The sequence below is a fragment of the Passer domesticus genome, chromosome 13 (assembly GCF_036417665.1).
Source record: "Passer domesticus isolate bPasDom1 chromosome 13, bPasDom1.hap1, whole genome shotgun sequence".
Classification (NCBI taxonomy): Eukaryota; Metazoa; Chordata; class Aves; order Passeriformes; family Passeridae; genus Passer; species Passer domesticus.
Window position 1 is genome coordinate 3,462,081 of NC_087486.1, and position 18,774 is coordinate 3,480,854.

The 18,774-nt window shown below is 62.7% G+C and overlaps 1 protein-coding gene across 6 annotated transcripts; it reads left to right on the plus strand.

Moving 5' to 3' along the window:
- Position 1: 1 nt before the first annotated feature.
- On the plus strand, positions 2-17,953 carry RNF44 (ring finger protein 44). Of its 6 annotated transcripts, XM_064387576.1 has the most exons (11): positions 2-200; positions 11,870-12,050; positions 12,436-12,652; positions 13,152-13,319; positions 13,485-13,661; positions 13,838-13,999; positions 14,077-14,201; positions 14,371-14,458; positions 14,601-14,722; positions 14,813-14,912; positions 15,109-17,953. In XM_064387576.1, exons 2-11 carry the CDS (start codon positions 11,944-11,946, stop codon positions 15,169-15,171), a joined length of 1,329 nt encoding a protein of 442 aa, XP_064243646.1. In that variant the 5' UTR covers positions 2-200; positions 11,870-11,943; the 3' UTR covers positions 15,172-17,953. The 6 variants fall into 6 exon arrangements, with proteins under 6 accessions (XP_064243646.1, XP_064243647.1, XP_064243644.1 ...); XM_064387577.1 differs by lacking the exon at positions 11,870-12,050 and having other exon boundaries at positions 45-200; XM_064387574.1 differs by lacking the exon at positions 11,870-12,050 and having other exon boundaries at positions 60-200; positions 12,533-12,652.
- The last annotated feature ends 821 nt before the right edge of the window (positions 17,954-18,774 follow it).

The following is an 18,774-nucleotide window of genomic DNA, read 5'->3' on the forward strand; positions in this document are numbered from 1 at the left end:
GCGGCCGGTTCCATCGGCGCGGCGGGCGCGGGGGCGCCATGAGGCGGGGCTGAGGCCGGAGCGGGAGCGGCACCGGGACTGGCACCGGCACCGGCACGGACACGGAGCCCGGCGGGCCCGGCCGCCGCGCCATGCGAGCGGGCTGAGGGGCGGGCAGCGCCGGGGCACGGCACCGAGCGCCGGGGGCGCGCCTCCCGAAGGTACGGGGCGCGGCGGCGGCCGCAGGCCCGGGCTGTGCGGGGCAGGGCCGGGGCGCCAGCGGGAGGCGGCGGGCAGGGCCCGGGGCTGCGCGAAGGAGCAGGGCGGCCCCGGGGCAGCGGGACGGGGAGGGCGGTGGGCAGGGCCCGGAGCGATGGGGCGGATGCGGGGCTGCGGGGCCCGGTGCGGCGGGCGGAGCAGCGAGCGCGGCCCGGTGCGGCGGGGGCGGCCGGGCCGGGCCCGGTGCGCGGAGGGGGCGGATGGCTGGCGCGGGCGGGGGTGGCGGCTGCCGGGGCACTGGGGTTCGGGGGAGCGGCCGTGGAGCGCAGCCAGGCCCGGTGCAGCCGCAGGGCGGTGGGAGGAGCCCCCGGGGCTGGGGGAGCCCCGCGGGGCCGGGGGGCAGCGGGGACGGGGCCGGGGCGCTGCTGCCCGCGGGGCTGTCCGAGCCCGACCCGGCCCGAGCCCCGTCCTGGGGTCTCCGCGACCCCGGCCCGGCGGAGTCAGGGGCTTCTGCTGCGGCTGGTTGTCCGGCTTCAGTTAGGGGCTGCTGGCTGGCCGTGTCCTCGTCCCGCTTGGCACCTCGCGGTGTCCCGTCCGCCGTTCCCCCGCACCCGGTAAACTGTGCCAGCTCGGGGCAAGCTCCGCTGTGGGACGGGGGACGGGAGGGGAAGTGGTGAAACTCTTCGGAAAGTTGTCCCTGGGGAGGAGGTAGGAAACAGATGAGTCCGAGGTGACGGGGTGGGGGTGGTGGCACCCGGGGTGCTGGCACCCGGGGTGGTGGCACCCGGGGTGGTGGCACCCGGGGTGGTGGCACCCGGGTGGTGGCAGGGGCCCAGGCGTGCTGCCGGCCCGGCAGGATGTGTGTGGGCAGCATGGGCTGTGTGGGGGCCCGGGGCAGCCGTGTCCCACGGGGGACGTGTGGGATCGCGTTGTGGGCAGCTGGGTGTGCTCCAGGGTTTGCTCTCCCGGGTTTGCAGGAGTTGAGCTCTGTGGCTAGGCAGGTGCTGGTCCTGTATCTGAGGACAGCCCCTCTTCCCAGGAGCGTGGCTCTGTTTTGTGCTGGTGCCTTGTCCACCAGCTCTGCACCGGCCCCGTGCTCCAGCACAGCTGGCTGTGTGTGCCTGCAGCTCCAGGCATCATCCCTGCGCTTGCCTTGTCGCTGTCCTGTGCCAGAGCCTTGCTCTGTCACCTGCACCCATGTGGGCTCTGGTGCCCCAGGACCTCGAGCCCCCCTCGAGGTGGGGTCTCGTGCCCCGGGAGACGCGCGGGGCAGAGCCCGGCGGGGCAGGTGGGTCCCCGGGGCCGGGCAGGAGCCCCGGGAGGAGGAGGAGCAGCTGTCGGAGGAGAGCCGGCTGCGTCTGATGTCACTGCGGTGCATGGTGGGTAATTATGCACGTTGCAATGAAAATAATAAGGCCGGCTCCATAGTGGTGTCTAAAAATACTGCTAATGCGGAGTGCCTGCTGGGTGCCTTTGTTTGTCACCTTTGGGTGCCTGCTCTGGGGCTGGCCGGGTGGGGTCACACTCCTCGTGCAGTGGGTGAGGTGAACTGTGGGCAGGTGAACTGTGGCCCCTCCATTCCCTCCCCACACTGGGACACGGGCAGGTGTTGGCATGGGAGGTGAGGCAGGAGGCACCTGTGTGTGTTTGGGAGGCTCCAGTGCCACCTCCCTGCACGCAGCCATGCAAGGAGTGCTGGTGGGATGGCAAAGCTTTGTTCCCCTAGCCTTGCTCGGAGCTAGGCACCCTCCAAGCAGTGGACAGAAATCTGTCCTGATGTCCCCTGGCAAGAATAAGCTGGTTCGAGTACAGATCAGGATCTGGGCCCTGGTGGTGTGGTCTGTCCATCATGGCATTGTGTGGCCAGGGCAGAGCTCACTGGAGCTGGGGCTGCCGGACCTTCCCTCTGTGGCTGCCACCATGGTGTGTCCTGTCACTGACTCAGGCTGTGGCAGCTTGCTGCTTTCTGGCTGTGCAGAGGGGGGAGGGAGGAAGGGATATGCACCTGAAACAGAGGGAAATGATGTGAGAGGTGCTGGGGGTGCCTGGGTGGTGGCCAAGGGCTGCCCAGCACTTTGATGCCTACTCCATGGGCTCTGCCTGGATGCTCTCAGTGCAGCTCTGGCTGCTGCTGTGGTCCCTCCATCTGCTGCCAGGCTTTGGAAGCTCCTGCTGCAGTGGAGGGAGAGGCTTGCAGGGGTGGCGAGAGCCATCTGGAGCCTGCTGGCCTGGCAGGCTGGCAGGGGGAAGGTGTTGTGTGGCAGCAGAGGGTTGGGAAGGGCAGGAAACACCGAGCCCGTGTGCCTGGGTCTCAGTGACGAGTCTCTTCCGCTTTGTGTGCGGGCAGGTCAGAGAGGTGGTGGCTGCTCTTGGTTCCCAGCTGGTGCTTGTGGTGGGCTGGGACTCCAGCTGTCAGCTGTGGGAGCTGAGCCTTGTCCCTCTTCACTGTGGAGCAAACAGGGAGATGTCACCCTGCTGGTGTGCTGGGCTGCTTTGCCTTTAGGGTCAGGGCTGCGTTCTCGGGGCCCTTCATGGAGAGGGAGTGTCGCTGCTGCCTCTGTTCTTGCCAGGTGCTCACTCCAGCCTCTGAAGCCACACATGGCAGGGGTGTTCTCCTGAACAGTGAAACACACTGTCCCTGCCTGCTGGGCTGTGTGGCTCCCTTTGGTGAGTGAGGAACAAGGAATGGGGTAGGAGACTGCAAATCCCATTGATCCACACCATGGAAGCTGCATGTTTGCATCTGCCTGTCCAGGACCAGGGCCCTGCGAGGGGAATTGATCAAGCTGTAAAACCTAGAGCCAGCTAATGAAATAGGGACTATAGATTTTTATTTTAAATGGAAGAGAGTTTAGGAGAGATTTAATTATCCTTGGTTTATGGACCTGTTAGAGGAATGAAATAACAGCTGGCAGGTAAGGGCTGGGCTTCAGCTTGCAGCACTTTTCTCCCAGGTTGTCTGCAGAACTACCCAAGTCCTGCCACCCAGGGTAGAGTAGGGAAGGATGTAAAGTCACTCGGAGCAGAGTTAGACAGGGTGAAGTCCTGCTTATCCTGCTGGGTGTCCCTGCTTCCTGCTGGGAGTATGTGTGCTGAAATAGCAGAGGGACTGGCCCTGGACAGTTGGGGCTGGTGTAAGATCAGCTGTCCTTGGTCCCTGGAGCTTGGTGTGGGCCAGTCCCTGTGCTAGTGGACAGCAGAGAGCTCAGGAGCCCTGTTCTCACTGGGCTGTCTCCCTCTAGGTGTCCTTTTCCTGGGGCTGTGGGCATTGAGCTCTCCCTGACGCTCGTGTACCTGCGCAGTGAGTGGAGTTTGTAAAGGAGAGCTGCAGAGCGCTGGGATTTGCTGGGCTCAGCTGTGTGTTGGACACAAGCTGTAAGGCTGTCACTACAGCCACTCCTCCTGTGTGCATCCACTCCACTGTCACGTGAGGCCAGCCTCGGGGCACGGCTCGGGAGGTGGTGGTGGCAGGCGGCACGGCGCTGGTTTTCGGCAGAAAAGCCGGGCTTCTGGATGCTTTTGGGGTTTTCACCTCTTTATTGAGCAGCTGGGGCACAACATTTCCCCACGATCCCTTGGCTCCCTGCTTGGACCAGTCTAGAGAAACATGGTTTGTCACCTGCTGTGTGTGGGTAATTAGGTGGCCAAGGGGTTTGTGTACCCACCTTGCAGGCACAGCCTGTAGGGTGCCAGTCTGCTGTGACCAGAGGCTGCTAAAACATCCAAGGAAGCTGCTGGTGCTGGGGAGCTCTCCCAGAGCCCTCTGACATTGATGCAGGAACTTGGGAGAGCCAAGACCTGAGCCCTGTGGTCATGGAGCTGCATGAGGATGTTGCCTGGCTCCCTGAGACAGGTCAGTTCCAGAGGGGAGCACTGTGGATCTGTGCTGTCAGCTCACAAGGGTGTTGGGAGAAGCCAGCCTGCTGACTCTGGGCAGCAGAGCTGCACCATGGTGCTTATCCTTTCCTCCACCCTTGCACCTGCAAGTCCTCAGCATTTCGGGGCAGGAGCTGTTTCCTGGAGGGCACAAGCAGACCATGGGTCCCATGTCCAGTGTGGCATGTCTGGGTTTTCTGGGGTGGTTTGGGAGGGCTCCACATTTTGCTCTGTGCATGGCAGAGGGTGAGGCTGAGCAGTGTCCCCAACAAACAATGCTCGTTGCCGGCCTTGGGAATATTATTTTCTAGCTGCAGGCTGGTCCTGGAGACCTGCTCTCACTGACTTCAGAGCTGTACTTCTGGGTCTTCCTTGGCTACCCTGGAAAGCAGGATGAAGCTTTTTAGCTCAGCCATGCAGAGCAGAGGACTGGCCTGCAGTGTGTTAGGAGCTGCTTTCTCTCGGGTGAGCCTGTGTCTTGGTGATCCAGGCCTCGGGCATCTCTCACTGTTGCCCCTGGGGAGGGAGGGCCCACCTTCTGCTTCCTCTTCCCCCAAGCCTGGCAATGCTGAGGCACAGTCCCCTCTGGCAGGTTGTCTTTTCCCTGCTGTGCTGGTGGGGCTCCCTAGCAGCGTTTGCATTTTGAGACAAGCGTCTTAGTTGTTTTTTTCTCCATGCCTGTGCTTTGGGAAAGTGGTGAACAATAAAAATCTGCCGTTGAGAGCTGTAGCAGAGGTCAGGCAGCTCCAGTGCCCCAGGCTGCTCTCTTGTCACCGCAGTTGCGCTTTGTGCGCGGGGGCTGTCAGCTTGAAAGTCATGTTTTTGTTCTTAAAACCAACCTCAGGCACTGGTGTGGGGCTCTCTGAGTGATGTACGGGGACGTATTGCAGCAAACCTCCTTTGCACTTAGGGTAGTGGTCACTCCCTGTTTTGGTGCATCTTATAAGCAGCCTCTTGGCAAATTTTTAATCAAGGACAAAGGAGGGTAAATGGTTGCTGAAAATCATGAGTTTCTCTGAGCTCCTTTCTGAAAATGATAGTTGCAGGTTGTCGGTGTCCCTGCAGGCTTCTTAAAATGCAAAACAAACCACCCAGCCCAACTTCCTGACTGTCACTAGCGCTTTCAAGAGACGCTTCGTTTTGCTGAGTGGTAATGAAACTGCTCTTTGCCATCCACCAGCTCCTGGCTCTGCCTGTATCCCTTTGCAGGAGCTGCTCGGAGTGCAGTGGAGAGCAGTGGGGAAGGTGTCTGGAGCCTGGCCCCTCCTGCCCTCAGCCACTCACTTGGCAGGTGCCATTAACACTGTCCACAGCATGTAGACAGCAGGCTGGACTCAGAGAGATGCTTGTGGAGAGGTGACAGATGAGCTGGGGGCTCCAGGGATGCTGTGTGGGGAAGGGAAAGAGGGGTGATCCCTCCTCCCTGTGCTGGCTCTGTCCCAGGAGAGATTGGGTCTGTTTTAGGACAGGGCTGTCTGAAATGAGAACTAAAAGTGAAGGGCAGAGGAGTATGGAGTCCTGAAGAGCAGTGTCTCGTAGCAGGAAGGAAAGGAAGGACCAGGGAGGCTACCCAGGCAGCAGGTTGGGGATGGACATGGTGGCATTTGCTCTTTTCCTCCCACCCATGTGCAACTGAGCTGTGGAAGTGGCTGCTGCAAGATGCCTGGACAGACAGAGGTGTGTGGAGTTCAACATGCTTCTGCTCAGGGGAGAAGAGGCCACCCAGGAGAGAGGAGGACACAACCATTCCTTGATGCTGCTGAGCTACAGAGGCGGCCAGGCTGGACTCAGTTGCTGCACCTGCAGCCTTCTGGTCACGCCATTCAGGTTGTGCTGGTGTTTCTAGGGCAAACGAAGGAAGGTGCAGATCTCTGCAGATTATTTACCCTGTCCTAAGGAAATGAAGGCTTCTTGCAAGCTTAGTGTTTATCTGTGTTCACTGTGCTTTGAACTTGCTGGATGGTGTCAGCTGGGGTAGGTGCCAGGTGTGCATGCTGCCTCTGAGGTCTTGGCTTGCTACAGGCTCTCGGGGAGGAAGGTGCTGCTGGTTCTCCCTCTGCAGTGCAGCTCAGCCATGCTATTAGACATCAGAGAATCCACGTGGGAGAGATCGACAGGAAACTGGGCGTTATCAGTTCCGCTGCCTGTGCAGCTACTCGCTCCTCATGTCAGCATCCTCCACGTGTGTGTGGCTGGAGGCGTTTGATGGGAGTGCTGTCAGCCCGGGGGTGGGAGTGGGTGGCGTGTGATCACGGCGGAGGCGTCCTGCCTCCCCTGCCAGTGAACTCAGCTCCACCGGCTGTGTGGAGCACGGAGGGAGCTCCTTGCTCCCCCATCTCCACAGTGGAGAAGCGCTTCACCCTGCTGATGTTGGGGTGTCCCATGTCCTCTGGTGTTTGTGTTGGGCCTTGGATAGGGGACACTCCCACTGCTCCTCCCTCTCTGCAGTCTGAGAGCTTAGTGTTCTTGGTGCCAGTTTCTTCATGCTTTTTTTCTAGGCCCTGGGGAGAAAATAATAGGATCTGGGACCTCTTTCTCTCCCTAGACTTGTGTGAGAGGCCCAGGAGAATGTGGAGGTGAAGCACTGGCACGCTGAGTGTCAGGGAGAGCACAGGGCAGACCAAGCCTCCAGTGGGAGATGTGCTCTCACCACTGGATCACCCTGGCTAATCCTGTGTCAGACCTGACCTATATATGGGGTGAGGGAGGTGGCATGTCTGTGGCAGCAGATGGTCTCTTAAAGAGCCCGGGCTCAGGGAGACTTTGTCCTGCTGGCCCCTGGCTATCCTGAAGGAAAGGATGGGCCACCTGTCGGCTGTAGAGCATCCAGGTTCAGCCTGAGCAGCCCCTGCACACAGGGAGCTGTCTAAAGCTTACAAATTCTCCCACTCACCAGGGGTGTCACAGGTCTCTGGGGCTGGACTGGGATCCCTTGTCCTGGCCCAGAAGCACTGACCAGCCTTACCAGCCTTGCTGTAGCATCCTTCACATGCTTTAGAGGCAGAGCTCTGTACCTGGGGCAGTGTGATGCTGGTGTCTGTGTGCACGGCTGTGTCCCTGAGACAGTGTGGGCAGAGCTGTTTCCACATGCTCCGATCCTGCGGCTGGATGTGTGGTGCCCTGTCCTCACTGGGCACAGCCGTGTGCAGCGTGGCTGTGCCAGGGGAATGATCCAGCCTGGCTGGGCAGGAGCGTGGGCAGCATGTGAGCTGTGCTCCATCGATGGCTTCTCCTGATGCCATCCTGAGGACATCGATAGCTGCTGCCCGCGGGGAAGCTGGTGATGCTGGAGCGGGTCTGGAGGGAGTGTCTGCACAGATATCCACCATCTGTGGCCTCTGCTGCTGCCGGTGCTCTGCCCGGGATCAGAGCAGGTCCTGGCAGTCCTGTGAAGGTGCAGTGCTACCCCTGCCCACAAACAATGGCAAGGTCAAAGGACAGAGTGCTGTTTTCCTTCTCTTCCCTGCAGTCCCCAGCTCCTGAAGCAAAGAGGCTGTGGTGGAACAGACCTGGAGGGTGGTTGTTCAGGTTTGGGCTGATTCAATCCTTTGGCTCTTCCTGCTGGAGTTCTTGTCTGAGTGCGTGGCTCTGACACCATCATAGGTCTGCCCTGCTGTGCTGCCTTCCTGTCCTGTGTGTCCCCTGCCATGGGGACAGGAGCATTGGCCGTGACTGACAGTCACCACATAGAGGGATCTTGCCCCAGAGTGCTCTATGTCCTGGAGGATCCTTGAGCCTGGTGTAGTTCCTCCTGCACGTCTGGATTTGGGGTGAAGAGGTGAGAGCCTTGAGAGGGGCCTGAAGGGACCTGGGCACAGGACTGAAATCTGGCAAAGCTGAATCCTACTGCTCATCGCAACAATGAGCTACTGAATTGTTAAATTGTCAATCTGAGGTTTTCTTTGAAAGGGGTGATGCTACAAATTAATTAGCTCCCTTTTGGTTGTTAGCACTTTAAAGCCCAGCTGTCAGGGGAGGGCTGGTTTATAGGCATTACATCAGGGCTGCCGGCTGGCTCGCTCGCCTACCTGGGAATTTCTAAGTGTGCGTTGTAACCGGGGGAAATTTGGCTCGGATGAAGCATCTGGCGCTCAGTGGAGCTGCTGCGATGTGCTGTCCTGAGCACGGGGATGTGACTGGTGCCTGAGCGGTGCTGCTGGGGCACAGGGAGCCGCTGGCTCGGCCTCGTGGTGTGCAGCTGCCGGGGAGCCGCTGGCTCTCCTCTCGGCGTCCGGCTCCCAGCCACCAGCCAGGTGACTCGCTCAGGTGAGCTGGAGCTGTGCAGGAGACGGTCCGAGTAGTTCCTGCTTCTTGCTTAATTAATGTGAGAGAATTTCTCAAGCGAAAGGGGCTTTTCTGCTGCGTAAAAGTGCGAACTGCCACATGCCCTGGGAGAGCTGTGGGTGCGGGCTAAGGGCTCGCTGTCCCCAGCGGGACGGGAGTAGCCGCTCCGTGCTCCCGCCCGAGCGCGGAAGGTGCTGGGGAGCCGAGCCCCCGCTTCCCCACCCCCGGCCTTTTCTGCACAGAAGCACGGCGGCTTCCGGGCACCCGGGGCCGCCGTCCCCGCGGCCCACCGGGCCCACGGAGCTGCCAGCCCGGTGAGCGGGGACCCGGGAGTGATGCGGAGGCACAGCCGCAGCTACGATGCCACCGGCCTTGAGGCCCGTCCCAGCGGGGCGAGGTGGCCGGTGGCGGCACCGGGCCGCTCGAGAGGGGCGGTGGGTGCCCGGTGCCCGCCGTTCCGGGCCCGCCTCGGTGGCTCGGAGCGGGGTCGCTGCCCCGCGTGGCGGCCCCGCGCTCCAAGATGGCTGCGGACCGTGACACGCCTGGTCACGTGGGACGCGCGCCGCGCCGCCCCCCCCGGTGCCCCCGGCCGCCCCCCTCTGCCCCCCCGCGCCAGCCGCGCGCGCCCCCGGTGCCCCCGCGCGCCGCGACTCGGTCCGGTGCGTCCCGCTGCTTCTTAAAGGGACAGGCACCCCCCGCGCGCCCCGGCCCGCCGCGGCCGCCCCGCGCCGCGGAAAACAAAGAGGCACCGGAAACAGCGGCGGCGGGGAGGGGGCCGGCCCGGCGGGAGGCGGGCGGGAGGGAGGGAGGGGAGGGCCGGCGGCGGGCCGGCGGGGGGGGCAGGCCCGGGCCCGGCGTCGGCGAACAAAGAGCGGCGGGAGGGAGGGGGCGGGGGCGCCGCAGCGGCACCGGAGCGGCGGCCCAGGCCATCGGTGCAGGTACGTGCGGGCCGGGGGGGGGCGGGAGCGGGGCGGGGGCGGGGGCCGCCCCCGGACCCCCGACGGCACCTGCCCCGGGCGGCGGCGGCGGGGTCCGGCGGCCGCCTTTGTTATTGCTTTTGTTTGGCGCCGAGCACATGGCCCCGGAGCGGCCGCTCTTAAAGCCACAGATCCGCACCGGCAGCGGCGGGGCTCCGCGGCGGGGGGCGCGGGCTGGGCTGCACCCCCGGCTGCCGGTGCCCGCGGTGCCTCCCCGGGCTGCTGCACCGTGGGGCGCTCCGTCGGTGCGCTCCGGGACGCGCTGCTCGCCCCGCCGTGCGCCGCCGTCCCGGACACCGAGGGTCGGGGTCGGGGTCGGGTCGGGTCTGGGCGTGGGGTTGGGACTCGGGGTCGGTCTTCCGAAGGGGCTGTCGGTGCGGCGGGGAGAGCGGTGACCCCGCTCCCGGGAGAGCTGGCGGCGCCCGCCTGGGAACGGCGGGGAAGGGGCTACGGGAGTGCTCGGGGTACCGGGACGGAGGCGGCGGTGGGTGGCAGCGGGGTGGCGGGAACCCCGGGCGGGCGGCTCCCCCGGCAGCCCCGGAGCCCGGCTCTGCCCGAGCAGATGGCACCGGGCGTGAGCGCTGGCGCGCTGCTAACTTTGTTCTCGGCGGGGCTCGGGAGCCGCCTCCCCCCGCCCCTCCGAGGGGCTGCGGGACCGCGATCCCCTTCGTTTCGGAGCTGCGGTGGTCTCCGCGGGGTCACGGTCACCCTGCTCGGCGTGGCCGCTGGCTTGCAGCCACGGGTGCGGAGGGAGCCGGGTGTGCCCGCCTGGGACACGAGGGTGGTACCTTGCGGGTGCTGCTTGTGGCAGGACGAGGGCCGGGCCAGCGCTGTCCCGCAAGTCGGGGGGTGCCATCCTGCCTCGGGATGCCGTCCTGGGGTTCCAGGAGCGCAGGCAGCCCTCTGCTCTGGAGGTCCCAGGAGCAGGCGAGCCCCTGTATGGCTTCAGTGTTCCTCTGTGGGTGTGCTGCCCCTCCCCAAGCCCATTGCTGTGGTGCCTGGTCTGGAAGGTGCCCGCTGGGTCACACAGGGCCTTGGCACCACGTGTGCTCTGAGAGTGAGGATGTGGGACTGGAAGCAGTAACACCTCAGGGAGGCTTCTTCAGAGTGGGGCTGGAGCTGGGTTGGTGCTGCATTCTGGCTCCCAGCCCACTCAGGGGCATATTGCAGCCGGGCAGAGCTTGGAGCTGGGCAGAATAAACTCCCTGTGGAAGGAACCTCCTGGTCAGGCACACCCCCTTCCCCGGTGATAGTCACAGACAGGTTCTGGGACGGCTCAGCCTGTGGCTGTTGCTTTTCTTCTTCCTTTTTCCTACCAAAACAAAGAGAGGAATTTGCTTTCAGCTTCCACAGTAGTGTGGAGATGAAGGTGAGGTTAAGAAGAGACTTGTGTGTGGCACAGGACTTGCCCCAGTGGTTGTTGATACCCATCACCCAAAAGTGACATTGCAGCTTCTCTCTGCGGGGCTGAGATCCCCAGCTGAGCAGCATTCCCCAGGCTCCGGGTCCCCGGAGTGTCTTTCCTGTCCCGGGTGTGTCTTTGCCATGGGCACTGAGGAGGAGGTGGAGCTGAAGAAGCTTTGGGGGGCACCTCACCAGCCTGCAGTGAGCTGGATTAGGGGAGTGTGGGCTGTTCTCCAAGGCCATGGCTGCTGCCGTGTGCTGGCCTGATGCTGTGGGAGCTGGAGGAAGCTGGGCAGTGGAAGGGTACCCAGGGAGGCTCTTGGATACACGTGAAGGCAAGGAAGGCTGTTTTGGGACCTGGGAAAGCAGCGCCTGGGGAAGCCCAGCCCCAAATGCAGATGCCTCCTCTGTGCAGTGCCAGGCTTCACTGAGGCTGAAGGGTCGAGCTGTGTCCTGGGAGGGGGCTCTGGTGCAGGAACACCAGTCAGGCTGGGCACAGGAGGGGAGATGGAGCAGGGTCGGGGCAGTGTTCCCACTGTCCCACTGCCTTGGGGAGCATCTGGGGGAGCAGAGCTGCCTCCCTGGCTTCAGCACAGCCCGTGCTTATCCCCTGCTTCGTGGGGATATGTGGCTGTGCCCTGTTTGCAGCAGGGAGTTGACAGGGAAGGGCCGTGAGCCCTGCTGCCACCACCAGTCCCTGTGCTGGTCACTGGGGTAGCAGTGTCACTCCAGAGTAGGATGTGCAGGGGCTCAGCAACAAAGAGCACTCCCCAGAGCAGCATCAAGGGCCTGCTGGAAACTCCCCATGCCGTGCTTGGCCTGTGAGCAGGCTGGGATGCTGCCACAGCCACAGGGCTCTCCATCACTTTCTTTGCTCTGCGCCAAAAATAAGTGCAAATATAAGTCGCTCTCTCTATCTCTTTGTGTTGTGCATGGGATGCACTCTGGCCATGAAGGGGAGGAACAGTAACAAGGGAGTTGGGAGCAGGCTCTTCCTAGCCCCTCTCAGGGCCATATCCAGCCCCAGGAGATGGGGTGGGTGCAGCTGTCAGCACCACCATCCTCGTGAGGATGGAGCAGCAGCCTGAGTGGTGGCGGGACAGTGCCATGACCCGCTGTCCCTCTTGCAGAATTCAAGGTGCTGGTGTCTTGCCCTGCCTGGAGCCTGAGGTCCCGTGTGCCCACCCGCCTCCCGACGTCACCAATGCGACCATGGGACCTGGCAGTGAATAGGCGGCCGCCCTCTGCCCCTTTTGCCCAGCGCCGTTTCTCGGGGGGACCCTGCAGCAGCCCCGACCACCTCCGGCGAAGGTACGGGCTGCAGGGTGCCTGGAGCCCTGCCCCCTGCGGCACGTGGGGTTGTGGGGCCGGTTCTCTGGTCCTGCTGGGGCAAGGCACCGGCTCCCAGCGGGGCTTGGGGGGACATTGACAGGGAAGCACATCCACCTGGCCCACATGAGGGGTCCCTGGGGAGCAGGGGTCCTTTTTGTGCTGCGGACATGGAGAGGGCGCTTGCAGGGTGAGCAGAGAAGCTGGTTCTGGAGCTGTCCAGCCTGGCACAGCCTGGCACAATGCCCTGAGCATCTCACACTGGGCTGGCACTGATCCTCCTGTAGCTGTCCTGCCTGGGGCTGTGGTGCCCCTCTGGCCTGGGGGGTCACTCCTGCTCTGTTTCTCTCCTGCGGTGGCCCCACAGCCCCTCTGCCAGGCGTCAGTGGGGACGACGCGATCGACCTCTGGCAACCCTGCTGGGCCAGGATGAGCCCCAGGTGCACCCTGCCTTCCCCCAGCAGCCGCACGTCCCTGTAGATGAGCCCCGCGCCTACGCTCTTCCCAGCACGCCGCCACGAATGCTTCACCCAGCCGCTCACCCGCCCCACCAGAACCCATTCATGGTGGATCTGCATGACCAGGTAGGTGCTGCAGCCCCCAGCCCCACTCCTTAGTGTGATCCTCTGGTGTTCCTTGGGCTGTTGTCTGGAGTGGTGACATGTCCTTGGGTCCCCCCTGGCCACTTGCTGCTGGGATCACCCAGCCCTGAGCCTGCTGGTGCTCTGGTTCTCCGAGATTTAAATCTTGGGGTCCCTCTGGCTTCTGGGAATGTCCAGGGTGGACCCTGCTCCTGGAGGCTGGGAACAGTCCCCTTGTAGGGTTGTTCATGTGACAACTGTCATCATAATCCGTGGTAATGGTGATGTGTTGGAGGCTGTGTCAGCCTGTCTTTGTGGAGGAAAGAAGGGCTCAAAACTCCCTCAAGTTGAGCCTCACTCAGCCCGTTCCTCTGGCCACATCAGCAGGATGGGCACGCCAGGTGTTTTGTCCCAGTGCTGAGTGCCCAGGGTCCTTCTATGACCCTGTCAGGACAGGGACAGGTCAGACAGGGCTGTACCCTGACTGTGCCCTTGTCCTCAGGTGCACCAGGGACCTGTCCCTCTCTCCTACACGGTTACCACCGTAACGACGCAAGGCTTCCCCATCCACGCTGGCCAGCACATCCCTGGGTGCAGCACCCAGCAGCTCCCAGCATGCTCAGTGATGTTCAGCGGACAGCACTACCCGCTCTGCTGCCTCCCACCCCCGGTGAGTCACAGCGGGGACGCCTGGGGACACCGTGAGTGCCCAGAGGTCGTGTGGGTACCCAAGCACACTCTAGTGCAAGTTTCTGGGAGCACAGGGTCCTTTGGAGGTTCTGGGGAGGGGTAGGGGTGTCTGACCCTTGTTTTTCTCTCTTGTCTCTCCCCACAGCTGATTCAGGCATGTGCCATGCAACAACTTCCCGTCTCCTACCAGACATTCCCCCCCATCATCTCCAGCGACCATTACATCCTGCACCCACCCCCGCCACCAGTGCCCCCCCACCAGCCGCCCCACATGGCCCCCCTGGGGCAGTTCGTACCTCTCCAAGCCCAGCATCCACGTATGGTGAGTTGGGGTGGAGGGACAGGCTGGGGATGTGATGCACCCACCACCTTGGGGTCTTGTCCTTCTGCAACCCCTGTGGATCTAAGCTGGGGGTGGTGGGCAGGGTGCCTCTGTCTTCATAGCATCAGGGAGGTGTAATTTGGGATGCTCCTCCCAGCCTAACTGTTTCCCCACAGCCTCTGCAGAGGATAGACAATGACGTGGACCTGCGAGGGGAGCAGCACCCCATTGCAGGCTTCACCTACCCTCCGTCTCACCACGCTCCCACGCTGTCGCCCTCCATGCCGCTGCATTACCTCCCCCACGACCCGCTGCACCAAGAACTGCCATTTGGCGTGGTGAGTGCCCATCCTGGGGAGGGGTTGGGAGCGCTGTGGGGCTGGCATGACTCTGAGCGCCCCATCTCTCCCTGCAGCCATACCCCCATATGATGCCCCGGCGGCTGAACACCCAGCGGTACCGGCTGCAACAGGCGCTGCCCCCGCCGCCGCCCCCGCCGCCGCCTCCTCCCTACTATCCGAGCTTCCTGCCCTATTTCCTGTGAGTACTGCTGGGGATATTCCAGGATGCATAGGGCAGGGGTGGCACTGTGGATGGGGGCCACAGTGGCACTGTGTTGGCACAGGGGGCTCTGCCCCCTGGGGGTGCCCGGGTGGACTTTGGGGTTTGTGGCCCCATGCTGACTGCCCTGTCCTTCCCCCCTCCCCAGTTCTATGCTTCCTGTGTCGCCAACGGCCGTGGGCCCCACGATCAGCTTAGACCTGGACGTGGATGATGTGGAGATGGAGAATTATGAGGTGCGTCTGCTTGGCTTCCTCGCAGTGATGGGATGGGAGAGCTGGGGGGGTTTGCTGATTGCTCTGCTGGGAGGGGAGAGCCTGGAGGTGTGCTGTGCCAGAACAGGAGATGAGCTGGGCCGGCCTCTGCATCTCCCTCCAGGCACTGCTGAACTTGGCCGAGCGGCTGGGGGAGGCCAAGCCACGGGGACTCACCAAAGCAGACATCGAGCACCTCCCGTCATACCGCTTCAACCCCGAGAGCCACCAGTCTGAGCAGACCCTGTGAGTGAGCTCGGGGTGCACATGGGGGGCCTGGTGGGGATTGGGGCCCGTGGCTGGCGGTGGGGCTGTACTGATGGCTGCTTCCCCCAGGTGCGTCGTGTGCTTCAGTGACTTTGAGGCCCGGCAGCTTCTCCGCGTCCTGCCCTGCAACCACGAGTTCCACGCCAAGTGTGTCGACAAATGGTTAAAGGTACTGCCTTGTGCCCGCTGTGGGGAGCAGGGTGGCTTCTTGGGGTGCTCTGGGTATGGGGTGCTGCCTTTTGGGTGGCTTGCATGCCCTGGGAGCTGGGGCCGAGCGCTGTGCAGGGCTGGATAAGCCACTCTGGGATGTGGTTCCGGCCTTGCCGGTGGTGCCGCTCACCTGCCCCGTCTCTGGTTGCCCGCAGGCAAACCGCACGTGCCCGATCTGCCGGGCGGACGCGTCGGAGGTGCAGCGGGAGGCGGACTGAGGCTGGCGGGCGCTGTGCCGCACAATTCGCTAGAGGACAAGGACGCCGGGCTGGGGCGGGGGCTGCTGCCCGCTGCTGGGGCCTGACCCTGCGCTTACCCCCCCTCCCCAAAGCCTCTCCTCGGATGTGGTGAGCATTGAGCAGTCTGGGCTCCCGGCCAGCCCTCCTCCTCCCCGCCGGGGCACGGACTCAGCCGGACGCCTGCCCGCTGCGCTCCCAGGGCCCCGAATCGTGTTGTGCTGGAGGCGGGAGGTGCGTGGCCGTGCCCTCTGCGCTCCAAAGACGCTGTTGTTGCTCCATCACTTTCCAGGTCTTTGTACTCTCCTAGGGAATTAGTGGTTTTTCCCTTTGTCACTATTTTTTTTTTTTTTACGATAGTTTTTTTCCCCCCTTGTTTCCTTTTCGTTTCCGTCATGTTTTTGGTTCCTTGGCCGTTTGCCCTAGGGGCACGCAGGCGGCTCCTCCCCTCAGCGTTGCTCTCGGAGGACGTGGGGAGGAGAGAGGAGGGAGCGCTGCGGGTTTGATGCCGGCAGCACCCCGGCCCCGGGGACAGCCGGAGGAGGTGACTGGCGGAGTGTGGCCAAGGTGGGACACCAGCAACCCCGCGGCGTGGCTGGGGCAGAAAGGCAGGAACACAGGAATGCCTCTGTCCCCGCTGCTGTGCGCAGCCTGGCACGGCCTCTCTCCTGCCTCGGCTGCCCTGGGGAGCCCCAGAGGGCTATGGCTGCTTGGGGTCTTTCGCCAGTGGGAGGATGGTGCTGGCACAGCCCTGGCCCCTCTCCCTGTTCATTCCCCTGTGCCTGGCCAGCGCAGCTCCCGGGGCCAGGCCATGTGGCATCCCACAAGGCAGCCAAGCTTGAGGAGGGGATGCCAACCCCATCCCTAGGGCTTTGGGCATGCGGTGTCCCCGGTGTGCTGCCCGGCCCCGGCTCCTGCTCGTATCTCTGTCCCGACGATGTAAATCAAGGTAGCCCCGTGCCCCGTCCTGCTGGCTGGACGGCGCGGTTTCCCCGCCGTGGGCAGCGAGGGGCCGGCTGGGCTGCGGCCCCCAGAGCGGGGGGGTTTTATTCCTAACTTCGTGGAGTATCTTCAGTGCTACCCTGGCCTTGGCCCGGCTGGTGCGGGGGAAGCTGTGAGCAGTCCCCTTGCCACCGTTTTCCCCCTGCCCGTGCAGGAGCTGGGGGAGAAGCCGCCACGCCGCCGCCCGGCTCCATCAATCCCGCGTGGCCGTTGTTTTGCATGATTAATTAGCGAGGAGGGTGACGGGAGGCGGTGGCAGGGGTGGTGGTGAGAGCACCGCCCTCCCCTCCCGGCGCGTCGCCGACGCCTGGGAGCTTCCGAGCGGACGCCAGCCCTATGTAAATGTTCACAAATATGCATGCATGTCTGACCAGCTTGGAACGTGGTCTTGGCTACGTCTAGCCGGCTGTGGGGTGAGGGGGGTGGGGAGAGGGGTTTTTGTGCTCAGCTGATACTGCCATGCACTGTACTGCACATGTCCGCAACGCCACAGCAGGACCGTGAGACTTTCAGGGCCGTGCCGCGGGGTCCGCGCCCGCGGCGGCGGCGTGTGCAAGGGACCGGGGTGGGAGGGGGCGGCTCCCCGCGGGGCGGGGGGCAGGCGCGGGGCTGGCCCCCGGCGGTGGCTCGGCCGGGTGCGAGGTGAGGGGCCGCGCCTGGCACACGGGTGGGCACGGTGGTGTTCCCCACGCCGAGGGCCAGAGGGCAGTGCCAGCCACCGGTGGGCCGGCCCCGGACGCTGCCCGGTCGGGCGCGGGGGGTGGCGAGCGGTGCGGGGGCTACGGGCCAGCTCCCCCTCGCCGCCCTTGCCCACCTCTCCGGCGGCCGCCCTCTGTGCCAAGGGCACATCGAGGCCGAGGGCCCCGGCCCGGCGCCGCCCGCTCCGCCGTGGCACGGGTGCCGGCACCGCTGGGCTCGGTGCCCCTTGGGCAGGACCCCGGCCCCTTCCCCGTCCCTCACTCAGTGACAGATAACCAAAGGAGTCCCCGGCTTCGCGCCCCCGGAGACGCCCCCTCCTCCCCTCCCGCCCTCGCGGTGCCCAGGGAGCCAGGAAAGCCTTACGGTCCTTTGACGGCGACTCGAAAGCTCACAGCTCGTGTGCTGCAGAATTTATTCCAATGAGCAGCTAAAAGTATCATTTAAAAAAAAATAACAAAAAGAAAAAATGACAAAAAAAAAATACTAAAAAACAATTATTTAGGGTGTTTGTGATTGCTGACTGCGCTGTAGATACCACTGTTTACCAATGACTTCCTGTGGTGGGATAGTGGACTGTTTACTGTTCTATTATACCAGTCCCCGGGCCCTCCGGTGGGACCCCGCGTTCCCCGCGGCTCCCCGGAAGGTGCTAGGACGTGTGTTCTGTGTTAGAAAGTTTTTATATATATATATATATATATAAATATATATATATAATTTTTTTTGCTCTGTTACTTGCACATTTTACAGTTACCTCATTTTTCCCATGTATGTATTTGAAAAAAGGCTAATATATAGAAAAAAAAGGTTCTTAAAGCTCTAAAAGTGTTTGTTTTTTTCCATTCCATTGGAATCATATTGGTTTTGTAGCATTTAACATAACTAGTATGTTGTATTATATATATGTGTATTATACTGATTGAAATTTTTAACAGATTTGTACTTTTTTTAAAATGAAAGTTGCTAGTTCTGCTTGACCAAGTAGTGCAATCATTATTTTTTTTAATGTTGTGGCTGATTTTGAGAGGGATATTCACTAATAAATGTATGATGTATACCAACACGCTGGGCCCAGCTCTTGTCTCCATGGGGGCTTGAGGGGAAGAGTGGGAGCCAGGGCTGGGAAGGAGCTGCCACAGCTGGAAGGGCCCTGGAGAGAGGCTGGGAGAGCCCAGGAGAGCCCGAGGGTGGCAGCAGGGACTGGTTGGATGCTTTGCCCCAGCTGGGTCTGGTTTTGAGCAGCACCACACACCCACTCCTCACTTAGCCACCCCTCACAGCTTGCACAGAGATGGGAAAGTCCCCCTGGCTGCTATCCCGGGACAGCAGAGCTCCCTGAGTGGCTCCAGCCACAGCAGTGGGACACCTTCCCCCTCTCCTCCATCCCAACCCTCCAGCATTCCCATGCTGGGCCAGGGAAGAGGCTTTCCCTGTGTTCCTGCCCGTGGCAGGGGGTGGAGCGAGAGATGTGCTTTGAGATTCCTTCCACCCTTAACCATTCCTGGCTCCAGAACAGGTCCCTGCAGGAACAGGCTCCCCCTCTGCCTTCGGGCACAGCTGGCACAGCTCCACAGCCCTGGCCGAGCCTGGGGCAGGGACCAGCCTTACACCTTTTCCACCTCCCACCTGCTCCACGAGGGCTGACCCAGCCTCAGCAGCTCCTTCCCTCCCTGCTCCAGAGCTGATGCCACAGGAGGTGGCCCAGCAGCACCCCAGCCCTGCCATGCCCCGTGCTGGGCACGCTCTCCTCTCACACAACAGCTCCATTGGCACAGAATCACCAGTGTGAGAGCAGCAGCTGAGTGCACCCACACTGCTGGGAGCCACGAGGCCCACAGCAGCCCAGCCCCTCCCTGGGCAGGGGCAGAAAGCAGCAGCACAGAC

Coding starts and splice junctions, on each gene's coding strand:
- RNF44 (XM_064387576.1), top strand. CDS start 11,944: ATGCGACCATGGGACCTGGCAGTGAATAGGCGGCCGCCCTCTGCCCCT. Junction 12,051..12,435: donor CCCGACCACCTCCGGCGAAG/GTACGGGCTGCA, acceptor GTGGCCCCACAG/CCCCTCTGCCAGGCGTCAGT. Junction 14,202..14,370: donor AGCTTCCTGCCCTATTTCCT/GTGAGTACTGCT, acceptor CCCCCTCCCCAG/TTCTATGCTTCCTGTGTCGC.